At 45.3% G+C, this 24,645-nt stretch overlaps 1 protein-coding gene across 14 annotated transcripts in view; it reads left to right on the forward strand.

Annotated features, from left to right (window-relative positions):
• Positions 1 to 23,744, forward strand: part of CDC14B (cell division cycle 14B) — a 75,935-nt gene extending 52,191 nt beyond the window's left edge. For 3 of the 14 annotated variants that reach the window (XM_036461322.2, XM_036461323.2, XM_036461335.2), the window contains 8 exons: positions 2,290 to 2,377; positions 2,975 to 3,205; positions 9,840 to 9,978; positions 10,146 to 10,305; positions 10,967 to 11,064; positions 20,483 to 20,599; positions 22,766 to 22,831; positions 23,119 to 23,744. In XM_036461322.2, coding sequence (XP_036317215.1) covers positions 2,290 to 2,377; positions 2,975 to 3,205; positions 9,840 to 9,978; positions 10,146 to 10,305; positions 10,967 to 11,064; positions 20,483 to 20,599; positions 22,766 to 22,831; positions 23,119 to 23,155 — 936 coding nt within the window. In that variant the 3' untranslated portion in view covers positions 23,156 to 23,744. Of the gene's footprint in view, positions 1 to 2,289; positions 2,378 to 2,974; positions 3,206 to 9,839; positions 9,979 to 10,145; positions 10,306 to 10,966; positions 11,065 to 12,428; positions 13,135 to 13,726; positions 13,855 to 15,828; positions 15,975 to 16,735; positions 17,208 to 20,482; positions 20,600 to 22,765; positions 22,832 to 23,118 lie in introns of those variants that run through there. The other 11 variants (XM_036461325.2, XM_036461337.2, XM_036461334.2 and 8 more) reach the window with 9 other exon arrangements.
• The last annotated feature ends 901 nt before the right edge of the window (positions 23,745 to 24,645 follow it).

A 24,645-nucleotide genomic window follows, 5' to 3' on the forward strand; every position in this document is an offset into this window, starting at 1 on the left:
TCATATCCCTAGCTCTCCACCAGGCATGTTCCCAGCAAGGGTAGGTGGGGGAGCATACTCACTCCCCCAGGAGCTGGAGTGCTGGGCCAGCCCTATGAACCACACAGACCAAAAAGAGTCCAGGCGGGCAAAACCACAGGTGTCCTCCTCTCTTTAATGCAGTGTGTTTCTTTTAAAGAAAAGTAACTTGATTCTACTGTTTATCCCACCGGGTAACCCAGGGCTCCCTGTTTCAAGGTTGCAGTCGTCCTAGGGAAATAGGCTGGAAGAGGATAATGAGTAAGATGCTGAAGGTCCTTTTCAGCCAAGAATGCTGTGGGGTCTTATCTTCTTATCTTATTACTCAGGCCACTGGGCTGATCAGGGGAAGGCACCACCCCCATCACCCTGCTGCTCCTGCCACTGCTGGCCATGGTGGCTGTGAGGCCTGATCTTCAGGCTTCGCAGCAGCTGGCACTTATGGCTGCCTGTGCCCATGGCTGCCGTGAGTCCCGGGCCTTGCAGCTGCTGTGGCTTTGTCAGGATGGACATCTGGAAGATGTCTGCCCTAATTAGTATACTACCCTTTTATTATTAGAGATAGTTATCTGGAGCAGACTTGTCACTGATAATCAGTGACTTCAGACAGCATTTTATGCAGCAATATCTTGAATCCTCACATAACTATTCTTTAACCATCAATTTCTAATTATTTTAAACTCTTAGGTATAACTGAACTGTTTTATTGATGAGTAGGGTTAGTGTTATGATCAGTCATTACAGAAATATACCCAAAATGTAAAAGCAAAATGTACGATTCCTTAGGGCACACCCTGTCTTTATTCTCTGTTAGAGCAAAACATTTCCAAAGTACAACATATATTTCATTACCACATTACACTATTGACTGCAAATTAATTATTACACTCTTCTGGTGCTTGTCCTTATAAAATTAAACAGTTAAAATATCTTTCCTAGGTAAGCAGAACTCCTAAACCAGCACTCGGTGTTCTTGCTGTGCAGCACAGCGGTACCGCCATGTGTCCCTCGGGAGTGACACGGCACTCTTTGGCTTCTCTTGCTAATGCAGAAATGCCGGTGCTGGAGGAGCAAGGTCACCAGTGTGTTTACTTTCAGTGAAATTGCTTTGAGACATGGGGACTATTCTGGAGCTCACAAACTGGCTTTGTTCAGTCTCCACAGTGTATTTAGAAATGTTGGGTTAGTGTTTTGTTGATTCCTTGATCCTTGATCCTTGATCCCTCTCTCCCTCCTCCCCTCTTTTCTCCTATGATTTAATAAATTCTAACTACAGGTTTCTTGTTAAACTGTTTTCACTTGAAAATCAGAATACCTGGCAACACTTTTCTCGTTCCCATTTAGACCTATTAGCATGAATAGGCTCACTAATTCTTCTCCGTGATAATTAAGTAATTTGGTTTTAGGTTATGGGCCTGGCCTGTGATGTCCAAGCAGTCAGTCTATTTCTTACTGAGTCTTAGGTACACATATGCACACCCAGCAAAGCTAACTGACCTTATTTTTATCATTAGTTTTCTTCTGTACTCTCAAGGGTCTCCTACTTCCTGCTTAAGTCCTTGTGTAACCATTTCTATTGTTCTTAAATTTGAATTCTGTTTATCTTATAATTGTTATGGAAAGGACTTCGTAACAGGAGTAAAGTGTTTACAATTTCAGTGTTTTTTTTTTTATTATTATTAGACACCTACAATGATCTTAGTATACTTATAATTTCAAATTTCCTAATGGTTTAGTAAAAAATTTTCAGCGGCTTTCATATTAAATAGCTAGCAACATGATGCAAAGACATATTTCTACAAATAAAAAGTAAATATCAGAAGTCCCAGAGCCTGAATAGCTACTTTTTTCTCCTTTGCTCAAGGAGTCAAGATTGCTCATATTGGAAGCCAAGTAGTCATTTAGGAAAATGGATGTTTCCAGATCACTCCTAATAGAAAAGTTTACTTTTATATTAATTTGTAGCAACTATATGAAAATTTACTTGGATAAGATAACTGAAGTACTTAGGTGTATTTTAGATAGCAGCAGTCAGTAGTTTTCTGAAAGCTGACTACCCAAGCAAAGAAACACTTAAAAGAATGATTAGGAACAGAAGAAGTCAACTGACTCTTCCCTGGAATATTCAGAGAAGGCCCAAATTTAGTGTCCTGCTTCATCATTTATAAACAGTGTTTCTGGTAAAGCAAATGGATCTGAAGTTCAACAGGCACTCAATATTGAGAAGGAGTGTGGAGAGAAGATTGAGTCTAAAAATGAATCTCTTTGCAGAAAGCAGAAAATGGAGATTTAAATTGGATAATACCAGGCCGATTTATTGCCTTCTGTGGACCTCATTCAAGATCCAGACTTGAAAGTGGTATGCAAAAATATGGGACCCGGATAGCTTTCTTATTAAAAGTATCCTTTTCTTTTCTTTTCTTTTCTTTTCTTTTCTTTTTCTTTTTCTTTTTCTTTTTTTCTTTTTTTAGAGGCCTAAGAATTCAACTAAGGTTGTTGATCATTTCAATACATTATTCTGCCTGGATTTAACTTTATTTGTTTACATTTATACTCAAAGTAGAGGCCTGCTGCATGATTTTGTGCATGGGGGTAGGGAGGGGGAGAGTTGTCCCTCAGCCCAGCCTGCACCCTCTTGAAATTCAGAACATCCCTCTCACAATTTGGGACTGCTGGCTCCTTACTGCTCACCTACCTGCCTGCCTGCCTGATTACCCCTAACTGCTCACCTGCCTGTCTGCCTGATTGCCTCTAACTGCCTCTGCCTCAGCCATGCTGCAGTAGATTTGTCCAGAAGAACGCCTGGCTATCTTGTCTAATTAGCATATTATGCTTTTATTATTATAGATAGGTATTCAATGCCCAGTCTAGACATTGTTTCCACACAATTACAGGTGAAATTGTTATCATTGTTTTCTTTCTGCATTTTACAACGTTTGATAATTTCTTTATGTAGGTTACTACCAACATGCTCCTGAGTCTTACATTGCCTATTTTAAGAATCACAACGTTACTACCATTATCCGTCTGAATAAAAGGATGTATAATGCCAAACAATTTACGAATGCTGGTTTCGATCACTATGATCTTTTCTTTGCGGATGGCAGCATCCCTACTGATGCGATCGTCAAAGAATTTCTGGATATTTGTGAAAGTGCCGAGGGTGCCATTGCAGTGCATTGTAAAGGTATGTTTGTAGGGTTGGTTAAAGAGGGTTGGGCATGTATGTATAGATGTGTGAATATATTTGTGTATATACCATGGTTATTTAGATGATATGCTAGGACACATGAAGCTGCTTACAGAAGGCATTTTTTATTTTAACTTGCTTGTTTTTAGATTTTTTATTTTATTTTATTTTTTATTTCACAGGGAGGAGGGGGAGGAAAAAGATAAAAACGTTGATGATAGAAAAACATCAATTATTCCCCCTACTGCAGGCCGAGCCCAAAGCCCGGGCATGTGCCCTGGCATGAAATGGAACCCACCAACTTTTAGTGTCTGGGAGAGTGCTCAACCAACTGAGTCACATTAGATGGGCATAAATTGCTTTTTTCTTAAACCCACATTATGGTGGTTTTATTGACATAAAAAAAACTCTACATATAAAGAATGCTTTAAAACCCTAATTTTATATGAAAAGTATAGCAAGTTAAATTGTGTTCATAGGTAACCCTACAAAGGCTCATCACATGGAAATGTATTCATTTATTCATCACAGATCTGCTCCGTGCCTGCTGTTCGGTCAGCTCTAGGGTATGTCAATGAGCAGAGCAGACAGATTGTTTGAAGAAATAATCACTGAAAGCTTCCCAAATTTGAAGAAAGTCACAAATGTAAACACCAAAGAAACTCAGGGAGCCCCAAGCAGGATAAACTCTGAGACCCACACCCAGATGCATTATTATCAATCTAAAGTCAGAGGCAAAAAGAATCTTGGAAATACAATAGTAAAACAGAATCAACTTATCACATTCAAGGGACCCCAGTAAGATGTCAATAGATTTCTCATCAGAAGGTTTATCTATAGGGTGTCCCAAAAAATGTATATGCCCTTTGAATGATTATAAGGTCAGTTTTTATTAACATAACAGTTCATTTTCAACATTTAAAAGAAGCTACAGAATGAATAATATTTTTGTCAACCCCTGTTTTCAAACAGATGACTATTCTGGTCCATACACTGCTAATAATACAAAGCAATGGAATCATAAACATCAAGAATCATTTTGTTCAGTTTTTGTGTGCCCTTAATTCATCAACTGTTTTTGGTTTTGTAACATAAACTTTATATTTTATGCATCACCATAAAAAAGCCTAGTGGATATTTTTTCTTTGTTCAAAGCTTAATCTGGCCTCACCTATTATTTCAAACCAGTTAAACCTAAAAAGGAATAAAAATGAAGTGAGTTATCAGCTGTGAAAGTGTGCATACATTTTGGGGAGACATAGGCTATACACACTGAATAATTTATAAAGGAAGTGTTTGTACTTCAACTGTGTTTTCCATCTTCCAATAGCACTTTAGGATGAAATTCCTTTGTTCAGAGCTTACCTGGCTGAAAAGAAACAACAGCTGAGCTCAGCTGTTAAAGTGTGTGTACATGTTTTTACCACTTGCAAAGTGCTGAAGGGAAAAAAGAGTCAGCCACAAATCCTGCAACTGGCTGAACCTTTTCTTAAAAATGGGGTGAAATTAAGACATTCTCAGATAATTAAAAGGTGAGGGAGTTTGCTACCACTGGGCTTGCCATGCAAAGAAAGCTAACGATTGAACAGAAGGACACTAGTTAGTCACTAGAAGCTATCTGAGAAGTACAGATCTCTGGTTAGAGTAAATACATTGGACACTTATAAAGGCTGTTACTACTGTTACTTAAGCTATAGACTCTCTAATGAAAAAATGAGATTGGAAGAATGGCTTAAAAAAATAAAAGAGAGTCATTTAGATCCAAAGACACAAATAGATTAAAAGTGAAAGGATGGGCAAAGGTACTTCATATAAATAGTAACCAAAAGAGAGCAAAGGCGATTATACTGATATCACACAAAATAGACTTTAATGAAAGATTATGATTCAAAAGGGGGCATTATCCTATCTAATAAAAGAGTAATATACAAATTGACCATCTCCAACACGCAAAGATGGCCGCCCCCATGTGGTCAAAGATGGCTGCTCCCATGTGGATGCAAGATGGTCGCCACAAGATGGTTGGCAGGGGAGGACAGTTGGAGGGACCAGGCCTGCATGGGAGGGCAGTTAGGGGCAATCGGGCCAGCAGGGGAGAGGTTAGGGGCATCAGGCAGACAGGCAGGCGAGCAGTTGGGAGACAGCAGTCACAGACTGTGATAGGGATGTCCGACTGCCGGTTTAGGCCTGGACATCCCTTGAGAGGTCCCAGATTGGAGAGGGTGCAGGCTGGGCTAAAGAACACCACCACCACCCAACCGTTCCCCACCCCCGCACAAATTTCATGCACCAAACCTCTAGTCTACACTAATAAAAGAGAAACATGCAAATTGTCTGTCGTGTCTCCCCCCCCCCCCCCGCCCACTTTGTAGTCTCAGAGCTATAGTGAGCAGGAGGCTTGGATTGCCCCTGGTGACGGAAGCCAAGCTTCCCACCTGCCCTGCCTTCACTCAAGGAGTGGCTAAAAAAAAGGGGGGCGGGGGGAGAGGACTGCTGGGGGTCTGGGTTGTCAGGGGCATGGCCTGCCTGAAAATAGCCCTCAGCCCCTTACCCAGGCTAGCCACGCTCCCATGGAGTAAGAGTCCCCGCTGGGGGCGTGACTAACCTACAAACAGCCCTCAGCCCCTCACCTAGTCTGGCCACAGCCCCCAAGCAGGTTCCCTCACCCCATGGGGGCATAGCTGGCCTGCAAACCATCACAGGCCCCTCACCCAAGCTGCCTAAGCCCAAAGGGAACCCCCACCCTGATCTGAGACACCCTTCAGGGCAAATCAGCCGGCCCCCCACCCGTACCAGGCCTTTTATCTATACTAATAAAAGGGTAATATGTTAATTAGACTGGGAGACCTGGAAAAAATCATGGTGACAGGGCCAAGGTAGAGGTAGTTAGAGGTGAAGAGGGTAGGGCACTTGTGGGTAATCAGGTCAGTGGAAGGGGAGGTGTTGGGATTGATCAGGCTGGCGGGGAGGGCGCAGTTGGGGCTGAGCAGATCAGCAGGGGGGCCAGTTGGGGGTAAGCAGGCTGTCAGTGGAAGTCATTGGGGTGATTGGGACAGCATGAGGGCAGTTGGGGGTGAGCAGGCTGGCAGGGGGGCAGTTGGGGGCTAGCACACTGGCACAGGGGACAGTTGGGGGTGATCAGGCTGGCGAGGGGGCAGTTGGGGGTGAGCGGGTGACAGGTAGAGTAGTTAGGTGCAATCAGGCAGGCATGTGACCAGTTAGGAGCTAGCAGTCCCAGATATGAGAGGGAGGTCCAACTGCTGGTTTAGGCCCGATCCCTGTAAACTAGCAGTAGGACATCCTTCGAGGGGTCCCAGATTGAAGAGGGTGCAGGCCAGGCTGAGGGACATCCCCCTCCCCATGCACAAATTTTATGCTCTGGGCCACTGGTATATTAATAAAGATTCAATATAGTAAGGAGGTGTAACACTTATAAACATTTTACGTGTCTAACAGACCTTCAAAATATGGGAAAGAAAATTAGACAGAATTGAAGGGGAAAATAAACAATTGTCCAAAAATAGTTGGAAATTTTAATATCCCCACTTTCAATAATGGGTAGAAAAACCAGACAAAAGTTTAAAAATGCAGGACTTGACCACCACAATAAACCAGCTACATCTCAGAGCATACGGTGCACCCTGCTCACCAATGGTATGTGCTGTTGTCTCAAGTGCATGACGGACATTTATGATGACTGATCACATTTTTATTTCAAACATATTTTTTATTGATTTCAGAGAGGAAGGGAGAGGGAGAGAGAGATAAAGCATCAATGAGAGAGAATCAATGATTGGCTGCCTCTTCCACACCCCCTATTGGGGATCAAGCCTGTAATCCAGGCATGTGCTCTTGACCTGAATCGAACCTAGGACCTTTCCTTCCATAGGCTGATGCTCTATCCACTGAGCCAAACCAGCTAGGGCAATAATAGCTTGTTAAATGTACTTTTGAAATGTTCAGACCAAAAAAATCACTACCACATGAGTAATACATCTCGTTTTCCCTTAGCTGTGTAGAAGCTTTGGTGGATTTTCCTCCCTTTGGCTTTGGAAAGTTATTCTTTCCCCTTTTTTTTATTAAGTTTACTAGGGTGACATTGGTTAATATGATCCTAGAGGTTTCAGGTTTGGGTTCCTATGTTACAAGATTGTGTACTGCACTGTGTGCCCATCATCCGAAGTCAAATGAGAAGAATGCTGTCTGCTCCATTAGTGTTCTGCAGGCCTACCCGGGAGGCAGGCCCGCTCCGTGGCTCTGGTGGTGGCCTTGTCCCTGAAGAGGATCATGGTAGCCTGGGCCATGCCCCTGGGCCTGGGTGGTGGCGGCCGTGCCAACCTCTGTGACTCTTATTTCTGGCTTCTGGTGATTAAATCCATGGGTAATGTCTTGATGGAGTTGCATGTTCAACCACACCATTGGTGTTGTCTTCAGAACTTGTGTGCTTTTTGCAGTATGGACAGGCTTAGAATTTTCAAAATACTTAATTTCTGGTTCCTTTTTGTTTAAAAAGTTCTTAGATTCATCTCCTTCTGCTCATATTTTACATGTTAGTAAGGAGACCCCAGGCTGCACCTTCAACCCTTCAATCACTGAGTATCTCCTTTGCTAAATATGCAAGGTCGCTGCTCACAAGTTTTGCTTTCCACAAAGCCTGCAAGCACAATACAGCCAGGATTTGGGCCTCTTTCTAAGAAGGATGGCCTTTCTTCTATTTTCCAATAATATGGTCTTCATTTCCACCTGCATCTGCTCCAGGATCCGTGCTAACAAGCATACTCCTGCTGACAGCTCCTTCAAGGCAGTCTAGGTGTTTTCTTTGTTTGTGTGTGTGTGTGTGTGTGTGTATGTGTTTACTTTATAACTTATTTTTTATTTTTTTAAATATATTTTATTGATTTTTCACAGAGAGGAAGGGAGAGAGATAGAGAGATAGAAACGTTGATGAGAGAGAAACATCAACCAGCTGCCTCTTGCACACACCCTACCGGGGATGTGCCCGCAACCAATGTACATGCCCTTGACCGGAATCAAGCCTGGGACCTTTCAGTCCGCAGACCGATGCTCTATCACTGAGCCAAACCAGCTTTGGCAGTCTAGGTGTTTTCTTACAAGAGCCTGTAACTCCTGCAGCCTTTAAATTCCAGAGCCAAAGCCACTTTTTTTTTTTTTTTTAATATATTTTATTGATTTTTTTTACAGAGAGAAAAGGAGAGAGATAGAGAGTTAGAAACATCGATGAGAGAGAATCATTGATCAGCTGCCTCTTGCACATCCCCTACTGGGGATGTGCCTGCAACCAAGGTACATGTCCTTGACTGGAATCGAACCCAGAACCTTTCAGTCCGCAAGCTGACGCTCTATCCACTGAGCCAAACCGGTTTCGGCGAGCCAAAGCCACTTTTTCATTTTTACGTATTGTTATGGTTATGGTACCAAAATCTGTATTAATGATTGTTTTCCAGAGAAACAACCAGTAGGATATGTATGATACATACGAGATCTGTGATAAGGAATTGGCTCGCACACAAAGGTGGGCTGGCAGGCTGGAGTCCCAGAGGAGCCAGTGGGCATGAAGCCTGGAGGCGGTCTGCTGGAGAGCCCCTGCGAGCTTGGGGAGACCAGCCTTTTGTTCTGTTCATACCTTAACTTAGGGGTGTCGAACTCAATCAGAGAAGAGGCCAAAATCTAAAATCCAGCCTAAATCGCGGGCCGAATTACTGAACAGTCATAAACTGTCATTGTGATGGAAACGCAGCGGAGTGCAGTGATGACAGCGCGGTGCGGGCCACATTGCAAGGCCTGGCGGGACGGATTTGGCCTGCGGGCCTTGTGTTTGACACATGTGCCTTAACTGACTGAATGAGGCCCACCCACATGGAGGGTAATCTACTTACGCCAAAGTCACTATTCTCACCCAAATACACCTGCCAGGCTGACACAAAGTTATCATTGCAGGATGAAATAGAGTTTAGGTGAGAGTAAAAGAGAATAGCAGGAATAGAGTTTTAAAAATTTTATGTGAAAATGAGTAGAAAGGTACAGTAGAAACACTGGTGAATGAAGGGGAAAGCTCTGCAAGATTTTAAGCCTGTGCTTTTGGGAATATGATTTTGTCATTAAGAGGAAACTCTGTAGAATCACTGGACTTCTTGAGCGTTGTCACTCAGACAGTGATTTTTTTTAAAAATATATTTTATTGATTTTTTTACAGAGAGGAAGAGAGAAGGATAGAGCTAGAAACATCGATGAGAGAGAATCATCAGTCAGCTGCCTCCTGCACACCCCTACTGGGGATGTGCCCACAACCAAGGTACATGTCCTTGACCAGAATCGAACCCAGGACCCTTCAGTCCGTAGGCCGAAGCTCTATCCACTGAGCCAAACCGGTTTCGGCTAGACAGTGATTTTCATTCCTGTCTATGTGTAGAATCATTTGGAGGATTAGAAATCTCTGTCGAGGCGGCATTATATAACAAATCAGCTCTCTGGAGGTGTTTTTAGACCTCTCCAGGAGATTGCAGTGTGCATCCGAATTTGAGGACCACTGTTTAGGGAGGCAGGCCCACCCCTCGCAACATAATGCTGGAGTTCAGGAGACCAGGTCTGATCGGCTTGTTTCCCGTCCTAGCTGGCCTTGGACGAACGGGCACCCTGATAGCCTGCTACATCATGAAGCATTATAGGATGACGGCGGCCGAGGCCATCGCCTGGATCCGAATCTGCAGGCCTGGCTCCGTGATTGGGCCGCAACAACAGTTCTTGATGACGTAAGTAGTTGGAAAGCTCGGGTGATGCCTAGGGAATGCTTGGATCTGGATACTGATTGGAAGTAGACTTCTTAGTTCCTTAAGGACAAGTGGTCTTGGAGGAGGAAGTTGTTCATTTGTCACTTTCTCGAAAGGTGTATTTTGATGCTATTTAAATGCTCTGACAGGAAACAGTCAAGCCTTTGGTTGGAAGGAGACCATTTCCGTCGAAAGTTAAGGGGTCAGGAGAATAGCAGACACAAAGCCGCTGTCTCAAAGCTCCTCGTGGCTGTGGATGACTTTTCACTCCATGGGGCCGAGAAACACACCAAGCAAAAACCTGAACTGGTAATCGAACCATCCTCATCACTCTGTTGGTATTGCTTTAGATGCTGCTGAGAACCTTTTAGGGCACGGAGGAAATTGCAGATCAAAGTAATAAAGCACATTTTGAGGGATTATTGTCACACATTTTTTATACTTAGTGTCCTCTCTAGGAACTTTTTGCTCAAAATAGTTAGAACAAGGTTATATGTCCATGACTCTGGAGTACACTGGGCACTGGTGGGAGGGGATGTGAAAGGAAGCGCTGTAGGTGGCCCTAGTGACCCCCTTCCCGACACCTTGTCCATTCGTGATAGCTGACTAGGGGACCGGCCGTTCTCAAGTGGGGGACTTTAGAGAACCAAGAGTTTAGGGGTAGCTGCTCTGAATTCAGTGATGGTAAGTAGATGGTGAAATTTAAAAAGTGTGTTTTCAATATTGAAAGCCCATTATGCTCTTCACTGTCAGTGTTTTATAGCAGGAGCACTGTTAGCTTCTGTGTCTGTGGACGTGAAGGTTGGGTGTCGTGCAGCGTGACCTGTAGCTTTATTTCCAAAGCAGCAGCTATTGTAGAGTTCAGCCGGAAGCTGCCGTGCATGCCTCAGGGATAAGCGTAGCTGCTCTGCTTTGCTGCGTGAGCCAGTGCAGCCTGGGTAGCTGGCTCAGTGTGTTTTTACTTGTACAGTACAGCGATGACGACGAAAGCTACAGCGTGACGCAAGGAGATAGACTCCGGGCCCTGAAAAGCAGAAGGCAGCCTAAAAAGAGCGCTGTGCCCCTCACGTGAGTCCGGGTTCCGGGGGGGGGGGGGGGGCTGATGTTCTTGTGTGTGCGTCTGAGGCCCTTCATGAGCTTTTTTTTTTTTTTAAATATTTCCTCCATAATTGCATGTCCCTTGGGCCACTTTGACATGATTCTAACTTATTTTAATCGAGTTATTTTAAATAGCTACGAAGCTCCAGGCTGTCCTCTGTTTATCTCCATCTCCATCCTAACCCTCTAGGCCATGTATAGGAAAGCATTTAGGAATGCTTTTCCTCTGGAATAATCTCTGGACATCCTCAGAGGTGTCACATCAGGTGTAAGCCACAGAACAATAGATTTGTCCATAATTACTAAAAATGGTGAATATCTTTAGACTCACTACTATGTTCCAGGCAATCTCTTTTAATATGGTAGAATTGAATCAGTGGTGACATGGTGGCTTAATGTCATCATATTACTTTAGGGCAACAATAGATTAAACTATATGTTTTATTTAACTTTTTTGTGTGAGGAATTATATTCAAGTTTCAGAAGGTTTAGCATGGGAATAGGAAGTATTAGAGTCAGTGAATGTGTGTTTGTCCACTTGTTGCTTGTGTAACTGATAGTTAGGATAAAATTTCACAGAGCATCCAGTATGGTTTAAAAAAAAAGTAGAATAAAAACTTAGCATCATACTTTTTTTCTAGGATATTCTTTCTTTCTTTCTTTCTTTTTTTTTTTTTTATTCCTTAACTGAAGATAGGTTTATTTATTGAATCGAGAGAGAGAGAAAGGAAAGGAGGGAGGTGAGAGAGAGAGGTCAATGTGAGGAACAGTAGTTGGTGGCCTCCTGTGTGCATCTGGACCAGGAATTGAACCCGCAACTGTTAGGTGTACAAGGAGATGCACTGGCCAGGGATGTGGGTATTCTTCAGTAGATCTCCCACCTGTGACGCTGGATTTCTCCCTCCGATGACCTCTCATCGTATGGGGCACCCAGTTTCCAGCCCTCTCCCCCTATTCTGTGGTGGACATAGGCCAGTTACTCAGTAAGCATCATGTAATATGGTGCACAAGAAGCTAATGACATAGTAAATGTTCATGGCAGAGAAGAGCAAGCCTGTTTTTCATTAAAAATGGTTCTTTCGCCCTCACTGGTTTTGCTCAATGAATAGAGTGTTGGCCTGCGGACTGAAAGGTCCCAGGTTCGATTCCGGTCAAGGGCATGTACCGTGGCTGCGGGCACATCCCTAGTGGGAGGTGTGCAGGAGGCAGCTGATCGATGTTTCTAACTCTCTATCCCTCTCCCTTTCTCTCTCTAGAAATTCAGTAAAATATTTTCCCCCCCAAAAAAATGGTTCTTCCCTGGTATCTCCTATTAATCTTAACTTCTCAAGTAGAATCGCACCTAAGGCACGTGCTGTGGGGCCTCTGCCTCAGGGCGTCCTTCAAGACCCTGAGAAGAGCAGAGTTTTCCAGTATAAAGTGCTGTGTGAGTGGAGGGCATCGTGTTGACACAGGCCCCATTTAAGCATTATCTTTGCAATGGGGTTTGCATCAACTAGAATGCTTTAATACTGGTACATTTTACGTAATTTTGCCAAGGGCCATTTTTAATTTCATTAAAAGTCTTTATTTAAAGCTTGATGGGTTATTTAGAAACATTATAGTCCCTCCAAGTACTTATTCTTAAGCCAGTTTTAGACATGATGGAGGCAACAGGCAGGGCCCAGCGCAGAGCCTGTCAGATGTCAGTGTGCACGAGTCTCCTGGGGAGCTGGGACCCGCAGGGCATGCAGCCCACCTGCGGGTCCTCATTCCAGCAAGCTTCCAGACGCCAGGGAAGCCCTAGGAAAGGGAGATTGCGTGGGCTGCTTTTCACCGAGCCCAGGTTTTTTGTATTGCTTTATTTCTCAACAGCTTATTGCCTTCTCCAGCTGCAATGACAGTTCTGCTTAGTCCGACCTTTTTGTTAAATAGGGCTTTTAAGAAATTTTCTGCCACTGAGCCTGCTTCTTGGTGAAGGTTTCCTAGAGTTCAGCTCACTCTTTTCCAGAACAGTCGAGGCCATACTGTCTCTCGTAGCTGATGGGTTTGTGTAAAATACAACAGTAAATGAAGACTGGCATCCTAAATGTGTCGGACCCAGAAGGTGACACCAGGTGCCATTCCTCTCCGCTTGGTGTTTGAGGTCTGGGGGCGAAGGCTGATGGTGAATGACGGAACTGGCCTGGGTGGGCTAGGGGAGCCAGCCTCAGGGTTTTGTTACCCAGTTACACCCCCACCCCACCCCAAAGCCAATATAGGACCCTGGCCCGTTGCTCTGAAGCACTCTTGGTATAAATTAAAACCAAGTAAAATGGTAAAAGTTATAAATGTTACTAAAGAAACTAGTTCAGGATCCTCTTTAGTTATAACCCAAAAATAATAGAACAGCCTCTCCACACAGAGATGACGGGCTTGTAGGCCACACTTTCGAAGGAAAAGGCCGAAGCCCCCATGTGTGCACAGGCCCTGGAATGTTAGGTCAGTGTCAGCACCTTCCCTTCCGGCAACAGCTGCTCACCCTGTCCTGCTCTTTGAAACCCTCTCTGCTATTAAAATCATCTCCTTTTTGCTCTGATTTGTAGCTCTCTTGGCTCTAGAAAAGGAGATCAATTGGAGATTTTCTTTTCCTCCCAAGTTTTTGTTCTTTTAGAAAGAAAAGTCCCCTGAGAGTTTCAATAACATTTTAGATTGAGAAACCTGAATTCTATCCCCACCTCCCGACCGCGGGCAAGTTATTTTTCTTTGTGTTGGCACTTAAGTCCAAGTGAAAATACTCATCATAAGGAAAGCTGGTGAGAAGCATGTGATTCTTAAGAGAAATTTATGGTACGTAAAATACCATCCCATTTACCGGTTTCTATTTTATAGTCAATATTCGGGAAAGTGAAAGTCATTAGAAATTGTAAAATAGTCATTTTCTCAGAAAGCTCTGTGATCCTGCCCACCGTGAAGACAGTGGGTCATGTAGCCCATCACCTAGAGGCCATCATCAGGCATGATGGCAAGTGCGTGACTGCCTGTGCTCACATAGATTTCATAGATTTGATAACCCCCGTGCTGCCTATTTCTGCATACTGATCCTTTCTGCTAGTTTGCTGTGGTTAAATGAGATGCTTCCTGAGGAGGGGAAATGTATCCTACACAGGATACAAATTACAGATCCAATTAGCCTTGAAAGGCCTTAAACGCCCCCTTAGCGGTACAGTGTTGACGGTGACTTTTTCATCACTGGAAAATAATTCATATGCCAGGAGCTTCGTTAGAGGAACAAGGTGTATGCTGCGGACACCTGGGTATTCGATAACTGTTAAGTCAGTAACTGGAAGGGAGCATTGGGTTGGTAGGGTTCGGTAGTGCTCCAAAGTCATTTATCGATATTACATTCTGTAACTATTAAACCCCTGTAATCTTAACATGCAGCAGATTTTGTTGGTTTTGTTTTTCTTTGCTGGCAGGAGTAAATGAGAGAGTAGATTTGGGTTCACACCCACATAGGATGCCTGGGCCTGGCACCTAGCATTCAATGATAAGGTGACAGACGTTGAGGAAGATGTCTGGGCAGTCTTCATCATTTGTGCCCAATAGTTTGCACAAAGCGAATACTCAATGGAGCCTCTTGTTATTGGTCACAGATGTGTCTAGGAGTTAGCATCCTCCCAACTGTGAAGAGATCCCTTTCTCACTGCGGGACGCCAGGCCAGGGGTTAAGAAACACCACACTGGAACCCAAGTTGGGTTGCATGAGGAAAACAAAGGAAATGTGTCCAGTACAGCAGGTCCTCCAATGGCGTCACTTTGTTAATAACACTGAGAAGATGCTGTGGGAAATTAACTGTTGTTAATATCAATTAGTCTACAGTTAAATTGGTTCTGTCATATTATGTTTTGCATAAAGTTGCAGAATCTTCAATGATGTTATGTGAGAACTTACTGTATTAGTTCATGAGGATAATAGTCTTCATGTCACATTGTGTGGGTTTCCTATACTTCTGCAATCTTTGTTTTCAGGACATGCACCTCCTGGATGGTACAGAATATGGCTCCATTGGAGTGAGACCAGCCCACTGTGCTGTGTCTGCCTCTAACTGGGCCTCCGAGCGGATGGATGTCTGTTAGTTATCAGTCCCAACCTTTTTTTTTTGTTTGGTTGGTTTTGCCTCCTTTTCCCCTCTGGTTTGGTTCAGTTTTATGTGTGTGCATATTGTGTTTTTTGAAGAATTTCAACACTATAACAACAACTTTGATTTCTGTATCATACAATTAAATTAACATGGGGCAGTTATTGAACTAGAGATTGGGCCTACTCTATCCTTACCAAGTGTCAAGTCAGTTTAATACTGAAGACAGCATTTTGTTGTTGTTGTTGTTAGTCCTTGTTCAATGATATTTTTTCATTGATTTTTAGAGAGAATGGAAGGGTGTAAGAGAGATAGAGAAAGAGGAACATCAATGTGAGAAAGAAAAATCGATTTGTTGCCTCCCGCCCATGCCCCAACCAGGGTTGAGCCTGCAACTGAGGTACATGCCCTTGACCGGGAAACGCATGACACACTAACCACTGAGCATGCCGGCCAGGGCAAGACAGCCTTTTTTCCCCAACATAATATAGCAAAACTCCATCCTTGTTTCCCACGCTTTCACATCATCACATGGTGTCTAAAATTTACACATGGCTTTATTTATTTATTTATTATTTTATTTATTTTGGCTTCTCAGTTTGAACATCTGTTCTTTCCCTTCACCCCTTTTCAGATGTTCCCTAGCTGTGCTGACCTCTGCACTGTGTAGTGTTGTCATCTGGTGGATTGTGTGTGACTACATTCTTCCCATCCTGCTATTCTGTCTCGATGGTTTAAGAGCACAGTAGCCATCGGACCCTTTGACAAATAGCTGCTGTGTAAGTGTCCCACCCATTTCTCTACTGTTCACTGCTGCCCTGTTTCCCATGATGCATGTTTTTGTCATTAGCAGCTCTTCCCGCTTTATTGATTTGCCTTTTTTCAAAGGTTCCTCTTCAAAAACTCCTCAACTCATGGTGAGGTGTCCGGGAAGGAGGCCCCTCACTATTCTTTTTACACAAGGGACATTAAAAACAACACACTTTGATTTTGTTGTTGTTGTTTAATGTTTTCTATTTATTTCAGAGAAAGGGAGAGGGAGAGATAGAAACAACATCCCCAAGGAGAGAGAATCATCAGTAAGCTGCCTCCTGCATGCATGGCCCCTTCTGGGGAGCAAGCCTGCACCCCGGGCATGTGTCCTGACTGGGAGTCGAACTGCAATCCTTGGTTCCTGAGTCGATGCTCAGCCATTGGCTTTGTTTTTACGTTGTGCTAACTCTGAATAGATTTCTTGAAGTAGCAACTTAAAAAGACACCAAGCTAGCTTCTTTCCCTCTCAAATATATTTGGTTACTTGGGATGCTTTTCTTTCAATTAATTGTTTGTACAACTTTTCTCTAGTTGTCTAGAGTAAACATTTTTAGTGTATCCTTTCCAGTCTAGCAGAAGTAAGTTTCGCACTGATTTTGTGCTCTTGTAAAGATCTGACTGTGCCACGTCCACAGCCTCTCGCTGCAGGCAGCTGCTTCCCAGCAAATCTCTGTCTTGAGTCTGCGGAACCCTCTCCTCTCCCTCATTCCCCTGCCTGCCCCTTTCAGTCACGTGCAATGTTCAGATCTGGATGTTGAAAGGAGGGAAGCAAAGAAGACGGGAGTCTTATCTATGTTTGTGTTTCTGCGTGACCAGCGCTGCTCCCGCCTTGCTCCTGCCTGCCTTCTTTCCCCAAAAGCAACCAAAACGCCTTATTGTGATATGAACAGACTCTGTGTTCTCTGGACACCTTTCACCCTTAAACAGAGCCTTGTCAGAGAAGAGGCGTCTTTCCTGCAGAAGAACGGGCACGAGGCTCACCGGGGATCTCCAGCCCAGACCCCGCGCAGGCCCGGAGCGGCGCCCTGGTGGCTGCCGGGACCTCTGGCAGCTAGGCTGCCTTCCTTATTCTCTGACATTTTTCCTGTAGCTCATATTCAAGGATTTCTCTTCTTATTCCAACTTGGATCTGGGAGTTTTATTAAGAAATGCAAAAGTTCTGTTAGGACTTCGTCCAAAGTAAAATTCCATGGCAACTACCGCCGTGTTTTATGGTTTCATTGAGTGTCTTCAGATGGTGGAAAAGACTGAAACCTAACAGACGTCATGCTTTTCAAAATTAAGGAAAAGCTGCTTAACATGTTTCTATTGTGACATTTTCTTAAAATGTGTCATTAAATACCAACTTGTTGCCTAGGCTGACCCTCTGTTTCCCATATAGATGGCCCTTTCCGATGGTTTTCCAGTGTGAAGCTGTTTTGAATAGATGAGCTCTGGTTGGGTGGAGGCGTTGCTAATAATACTTCGGTGCTTTTGAGTATGTCATTTTCCCAGGTAACTTTTAAATGGGCTCCATGAGGCTCTCTTCTCTTTACCATCTAAGAAGGTGTAACGCTCGCCATTGCATTAGGACCACAGCAGAGTATTCATTTAGCCTGATTGATTAATTTGGAATTTACAGAAATCAAAGCGTTCAAAGGTAACAGTGGGGTAAACAAAAAGAATCCTCGTAGTTGTCTTTGAGGCCATTACTCATGGGCACAGCGGGGGCGCGCCTGGAGCTCTTGAGGCCCAGTACCCCCCGGGTTGCTGCGTCAGACTCTTACTGGGAAGATGCATGCGGAGTTGCAGGCCCGGCCCATCATTTGGGAAGCTCGTTTGGCATCTGGGTGACAGCCAGAATTGAATGTTCAAAGCACTTTGTGGCTTGATAGTTTTTACTTTACAATATTCCTCAAGTTGCAGATGCTATGTCCAAACTTGGGGAATATTGGGGCTCAGAAGACACCGCGGAGAAGAAAGGAACTGCGGTGCAGGGCAGAGGTGAAAGGCAGGCCTGAGGATTCTGCTGGGGGAGGTGGAATGCTCTGCAGGGTCACGTGATTGGTTTGCCAGGTGGCAACGCTTCCGTCTCGCTTACCTTGGCAGTCTGCCAGCTTATCCCCTTGGAAGGTGGTACTTATTCACCAACACAGGGAACATTAAGTGCGGTTGCTGGATTTTTCCCACTTCGTGGTGCATAATCTACAGATGTAATAGCTGCTCTATTGTTGATGCAAACAACTGGGGACCTGAATCTTTATTAGTGTGACTAGTGCATTCTAAATGTATAGCATGCGCTCTTTCCAAGTTCCACCTCAGTTATTGGTTATTAATATTATATTAATTCACATTAATTATTTACACTAATTTTATAGATTTAAAGTTGGTAGACATTTTATAAAACAAAAAATTTCCTGTTAGCCTAAAATTTGATTTAGCGGTAATTTCTCGTCTTGAATAGTATTGTTAATTTAAGAAATCAGGTCTTAAGTTTCCTAAGCTGGCAATTATTGGCCCTTGTTTTTCCTCATATTAATGATTTGATGGTGCGGTAGCTGTCCACTATGGGCTGTGAGTGGCCTCATTTGGAAAGTAGGAGTGGTATTTCAAAGCCAGCGGGAGCCTCGCTGCCTCTTGTAGAAGCGGAGGTAAACCGCCTTGTCACGCGGGTGAGCAGCCCCGGGCCCGGGCCTGGGCTCAGGAACGGTGGCCGGAGCACCCTTGGCTGGTTTTTGTTGTTTTATTTTTCCTTTGTGAAAAATTTTAGATTCACTTCTTTAACAGACACTACTAAATATCTCCCCCTCCTTCCTATAATCAGAAAAAAAACTTCAAATAAATCCTTTTTTTTTTTCAGGCATAGAATTCATGTGCCGGGGCATTAATCGCACAACTGTGTCTGCGTATGCCAGCACAGTCCACATTTAGGAGGTAAAACTTTATGAGAAGTCCTGAGTCCAGCATTGGCTCATTAGCGAGGATCAGTTTCCCTCACCGAGAAGGTGGGGTGGGGTGGGGTGGGGGGCTGTCTCATGAGGCTTTCAGAAACCCTCGGTGCACAGCAGCCCGGTCAGCCCTGCCCCTCATGCCAAACAGCTTGAAGACCATGGGCCCCTAGACTTTCGCTCTGCTACAGTGCAGCCCCTTGTTTTTTAGGGATGGGAGCAAGCATTTTACTAAATATCGATGGTTTCATGCTTTGGGTAATAGTAAGATTGTAGGAATTTACTAATCTAATTTATACTACATTTTAAGGATCTGGTGTGCTTAATCAACAAGTTAGTAACTCAGGCATAAGAGGTAGGACCACTAGTTTGTTGGAATGGTTTCTTTTTTAAAAAACATATATGTGTGTGTTTTTTAAATTGACTTGAGAGAGAGAGAGAAAGGGAAAGAGGGGTAGAAATAATGATGAGAGAGGAACACTGATTGGCTACCTTCTGCACGCCCCCCCCCCCCCACCCCTCTCAGGGATAGAACCTGCAACCTGGGCATGTGCCCTCACCGGGAACTAGCGACCTCTTGGTTCATGGGCCAATGCTCAACCATGGAGCCACACTGGCCGCGCTGGTATGGTTTCTTTTTACTCTTAAGAGCTGAGTTCAAGTCTGCTGTTATTGGCTGTGTTATCTTTATGTTTGCATATGCGATCAGGAAGCTTTTTCAAGCCAGTGTTTCTCTTAGAATCACATTGAGTACTTTTTCTAAATGTGAGGCATACATTTGAGCATTCCAATCTCTTGAAGAAAAGGAATGTGTGTAAAATGTTTTGATGTTTTCCCTGTGACAGCTGAGTGAGGAATATAAAAACACCCTCCACTTGCACGTAGGCTGGATCTCAAGGAGTTCTGATTCATGAATTTACCTCGGCATAATTTACTCCCCGGCACCGCTTCCTGGAGTTTTCATAGTTTAATTAAATCAAGTATCACAAAATTCAAGCAGTTCCACTTTCTTATTAATGGTACTTGGTGATTCAGTAAGTACAATAGTTGTAATCCAAACAAAACTCACATTTTACTTGAACATGGTTTTAAAATTTGAAGTCTTATATGAAATTGGTATTGATTCAGGGTTTATTGCCCTTACTCTCAGCTCTGAGGAGTGAATATTATCTAGATATTTATATTCATGTTCTATAGAATTTGGGGGATTTAAATGGCTTCTTGTTTTCATGACAGGAATTCTGAGGACTTCCTTTTACTTAGGACACAGACATTTGCTTTGCTGGTTGATTTCTTTGGTGTGAGGATTGTTGAAATACCAGGTCATTCGTTCTCCAAAGACAAAGACTCTTTATCTTTTGTGTAACTAACCTTCGTAAGGAAATGAGGTGCTTCATTTCAAAAGACCTCAATATAAAAATGTGTTTGTGGGAAATCCTACCAATTCTCCATCAGATCATTTGTATTCAAGTGCAAAAATGCCTTCCTGGGTCAAATATTTGAAAGTTGTTTCAGTGATATAATCTTATTTTTTCCAACTGTTTTCAGAGTAATTCTTCAGTCCAGTGTTCAGAGCTGTAAAACATCTGAACCTAACGTTTCTGGCAGTGCAGGCATTGCTAAGAGAGCCACCAGATCTGCTTCAAGGAAAGGCAGTTTTAAAAGGTGAGAAAAGAACCCTACTCTTCCGAAAAGTTCAAGCATTGCTTCCCGTTTACCCTTCGGGAGACAGGAATGCAGGCCCAGGCAGGGTCCCTGTGACGGGAAGTGATCAAATGTGTTTGATGTGTTGGTCATCGAAGGGAATCTGGGCCCTTTTAATGCAGCCTTTTGTTTAGTTTCATTTTTCAAAACCGATGTTCAGCCCTGAAAATGTGGCCTCTGGGTCGTAGAGTGGGCAAGTTGCGCCTGATGTTAAGTCCTCAATTAAGAATTCCCAGTTCTCTGCCCGGACTCGGGGCCCGCTCTGTGCAGATGCCGCGGTGAGCTTGCTGCGGATAGTGTGGCGGTGGACACACCAACTTCCGTGGGACTTCGGTCCCGCACGACTCAGGGACTCAGCCCACAGCCAGCGGCTCCTCCTCTCCCTCTGAGCCCAGCGTCTTCCCTTCATCGCTGACAGGGAGGGGCTTGTCCTGGGACCTGTCTGTTATCACTGCTGCCCAGGAGCTCTGTGGTGGCCTGCGGGCAGACGTTTTGTTCCGAACGAATCTAGGAGCAGGTCCCTCTGGGAGGAGCAGGCAGCCCTCCCCGCTGAGCAGTACTTGTTTTTGATCGGAGGATGGTGAAGGAATTAATACATTTGTATAATCTGATTTAGTACAAAATAGTCTGAGCTGAGACTATTCTTTCCTCAAACAGCAATATGAAAAGAATAGACACGTTTCAGAGCTCATCCGCACCCTCGAGGCGCAGCGCCCGCTACCCAGCTCCTCCTGCAGGTGGTGGCCACGCCGTCCCCCCAGCAGGCGCTGGGCTTGGTCCCACGTTCTGTCCTGTTGAGTTCTGTTCCGTTCTTAGGGTTCCGGAGAAGACCTCCCCTCACGCACCGCCCACTGCCACGCTCTCTTGACATGGACAGTTTACTGAGTCTCCACAGCACGGGAATTTCCCCACAAACATGTTGAAAGAGCGAATATCTGACAGTGAAAAGTATGGCTGTGGTCATACGCATTTGCTGGCAGAGAAGGCCCCGATGTGCCTCGTGTCCATGCGGGGAGGCCACCTCCCCTCGGTCCTGTGTGCCCGCCCTGCTCCGGCCCGGGGCCAGGCTCTGTGCTCCCTCCCCACCCCCTCCCGAGCGCTCTGCACCTCCCGCTTCCTGTCAGAGCTAGACACCACCTAATGTCGCTCTTCAGTCCAGTGAGGAGTGGCCGTTCTCAGTGGCTCCATTAGCTCGCTGGAGGGTCTGGAGAAGGCCGCCCCCCTGCCCTTCAGTCCCCTGCTGCACCCCTCGCCCGCTGTGCGTGCTTCCAGCAGCTTACGCTCTTTCTTACGGCAGTCTCTTTTCTTTTTTTTAATCGTAACTTTATCCATTTTCTAAGAGAACTGCATATGCAAAAGGGGTTTCTATTCCAGGTTTCATCCTTGGGGACCATCACTTTCTGCTCCACCTGCCAAACCTACCGAACGTTCATTGCCGGGGACCCTGCGCCCAGTCACCTGCTGCGAGGGCTCCCTCGGCCCCCGAGACGCGCTCTTCCCCCCTTCATGCGGAGGAGCTGCGTTAGGGTTGCTGTTTTCTTTTTGGCCTAAGTCGTCTCGTTTGTGATTCTTGCCGTCGTCACACCTGACCCGGCTTCTGGTCCGTGAGCGTCTCGGGCCTCAGTGACTGTTCACCGCGGGGCTTTCATTTCCATTGCTCACCTCATCTCCACACGTGCGTCCGTGAGGAAGGCCAGAACGTTCTATCTAAATATTCTCTTGTTTAAATGCTGGTGACCTCTGCCCTCCTAGGACATTAATCTCCCTTTGAAATTCCAGATCCGTTCCCACTTGAGCAGCCCTGGCCCTTTATCCTCAGGGCGTGCTGCACGTGTGCAGAGCTGCTCCGGATCGGATTGGTCTTTCTGACCCTGCCTTCCCGTTAGTTCTTCTCTGAAAGCTGCTGTTTAGGTGAAGGTAATAAATGGCGGAAAGAAACCCGGCAGGTAGCATGAGGATGAATCAGGGCAGTGACTTACGGGCAGCAGGGGTGGTGTGGCCCCTGACGGCTGCACTGGGCTGAGCTGGGAGCCGCGTGCAGCGCCCGCCTTTCTGGGGCCGAAGTCTGGCTCTGAAATAACCGAGTAACACTCCCTTATCTTTCCGTTCTGTCCGCTCTCCCCGCAGCCTGGTTCCTCAGAGGGAAGGAAGGAAAAGGAATGCTTTGCAGCAAATGCCCCCCGCGGCATTATGGTACTCTCACTGCCCGCTGCCTCTGCCCACCCCTCACTGTGTTTTCAGTGTTTTGTTTTTCGTGTTGTTTTCTGCAGAACTGAACCTTTCTCTGCTTTGCCTTCCTCTCCTGTTTGTTTTTATGGTTGGTATCGTACTGTCGTCCAAAATATTTGTCATTAAAGAATTATACAAATGTATACTTTTTTAGCATGCTGATATTTTTTATTATGTTGCCTTCCTTGTCTTTACTAACTATCTGTGGGACACTAAAACCTTTGTGGTAAATCCTGTTCTTTCTCCCGTAGTCCCTCCATTTCGAGGACTAAGACAGTGTTGCGTTAAGTAAATCCTTTGACCAGAACTGGAGGAAGACTGGGGACAGCACTGCATCAGGACTTAGCACAATTAATTTGGAAACTAAACAAAATTGCAAACGCCTTAGCTGCTTTCCACCTAAGAAGCTTGTTCAGTGAAGAAACCAACCCCTGGAGTGTGGTAGCTGCACAGCGTGGGTACCAGTGGGACGCGAGGACAACCCGGCTCTCCTTTGGCAGACGCGTCCCCCGAGGAACAGCCGCTGTGCGCTCAGTCTCAGGTGTAAGCGCCAGAGCCGCGGTGGGGAGTGCGTCCCTGGGACTCCCCAGGGACAGTCTACGGAGGCCCTTCGCCATTTATTTTCTGTTCGCCCTGCGCCCGAGTGTACAGAGGTGGGCAGGCCTTGCCAAAACGGTACTCTGATCTGATTCTGTCTGGAGTGATCCTCTTCCCTGGAATGCTGTGTGTAATGTTACCTGGTAAGCCCCGAGCCGCTCGGTTCCACCACAGAGTGCTTCTCCTGGAGCCTGGGAAAGGCGCCGAGGCTGCTGCGAGGCCCTCACCCCTGCAGGGCGCGCCGAGGGGAGTGGCTCCGTTGGAGGACGCTGAGTCGTGCCTGCGGTGGTATTAGGGACTGAAGGCTCCACGGCTGCCCGCTGTTCAGTTGCCTTGTCATGCCTTCCGGGCATGAAAAACCACGTGTCAGTGTTTCTCCTTAGAAAGGGATCCCAGATACCGGGCTTTAAAACACTCGCTGTTTTAAGAGGGTCTTTCTCGGTAGCATATGGACTTCTTGTCACATGATCGGCCAAGGCCCTTCCCACACCCTTTGATTTCACATCTGGATTTCAGTTTGTGCTAAGACACTCACTGTGGCCTTCAGTTAGGGATCAACTCTTTGCAGAGTGCCTTCTCCCCCGCCCCGCAACAGCACAGCGGAATCTGATGTAAAGCAATCACACACTCACACAAACCAGTTTATTTGCTGCTAAAATATAAATATGGTCCAAAATAAGAGAATATTTTTCAAAATATTTAGAAGTGAATGGTTTTAGTTTCTGTTAGCCAATGTCGGCCTGCCCTGGTTTGGGGAATGGGGAGATACAGTACTGAAAGGCAGAACGCCTTCCCGTTGCAAGATGAAAGAGGCAGGTCAGTAGGCAGCTCCATTCTGTAAGCTGCCTTTTAAACAAAACTCGGAGGACTGAAGAGTGGGTGGTAGAAACAGAGTAAAGTCTGTGATTGCAGAAGTAACCGGAAGGCCTTCGCTGTGTTTGGCATTTCCTCTCGGTAATTGGGGGGTGGGCTAGCTCTGAGGGGATGTGGAGTGGAAGATGCCGTTGTTTTGGCCAAACAAGCAGTTCTTCCCCACTGGGCGCTGTGGGGGCCCTCACGCCTGCTGCTCTTACACTCTAGGGCACATGTGTCAAACACAAGGCCCGCGGGCCAAATCCGTCCCGCCAGGCCTTGCAATGTGGCCCGCACCGCGCTGTCATCACTGCACTCCGCTGCGTTTC

This window comes from Pipistrellus kuhlii, unplaced genomic scaffold (assembly GCF_014108245.1).
Source record: "Pipistrellus kuhlii isolate mPipKuh1 unplaced genomic scaffold, mPipKuh1.p scaffold_m20_p_36, whole genome shotgun sequence".
NCBI classification, from domain to species: Eukaryota; Metazoa; Chordata; class Mammalia; order Chiroptera; family Vespertilionidae; genus Pipistrellus; species Pipistrellus kuhlii.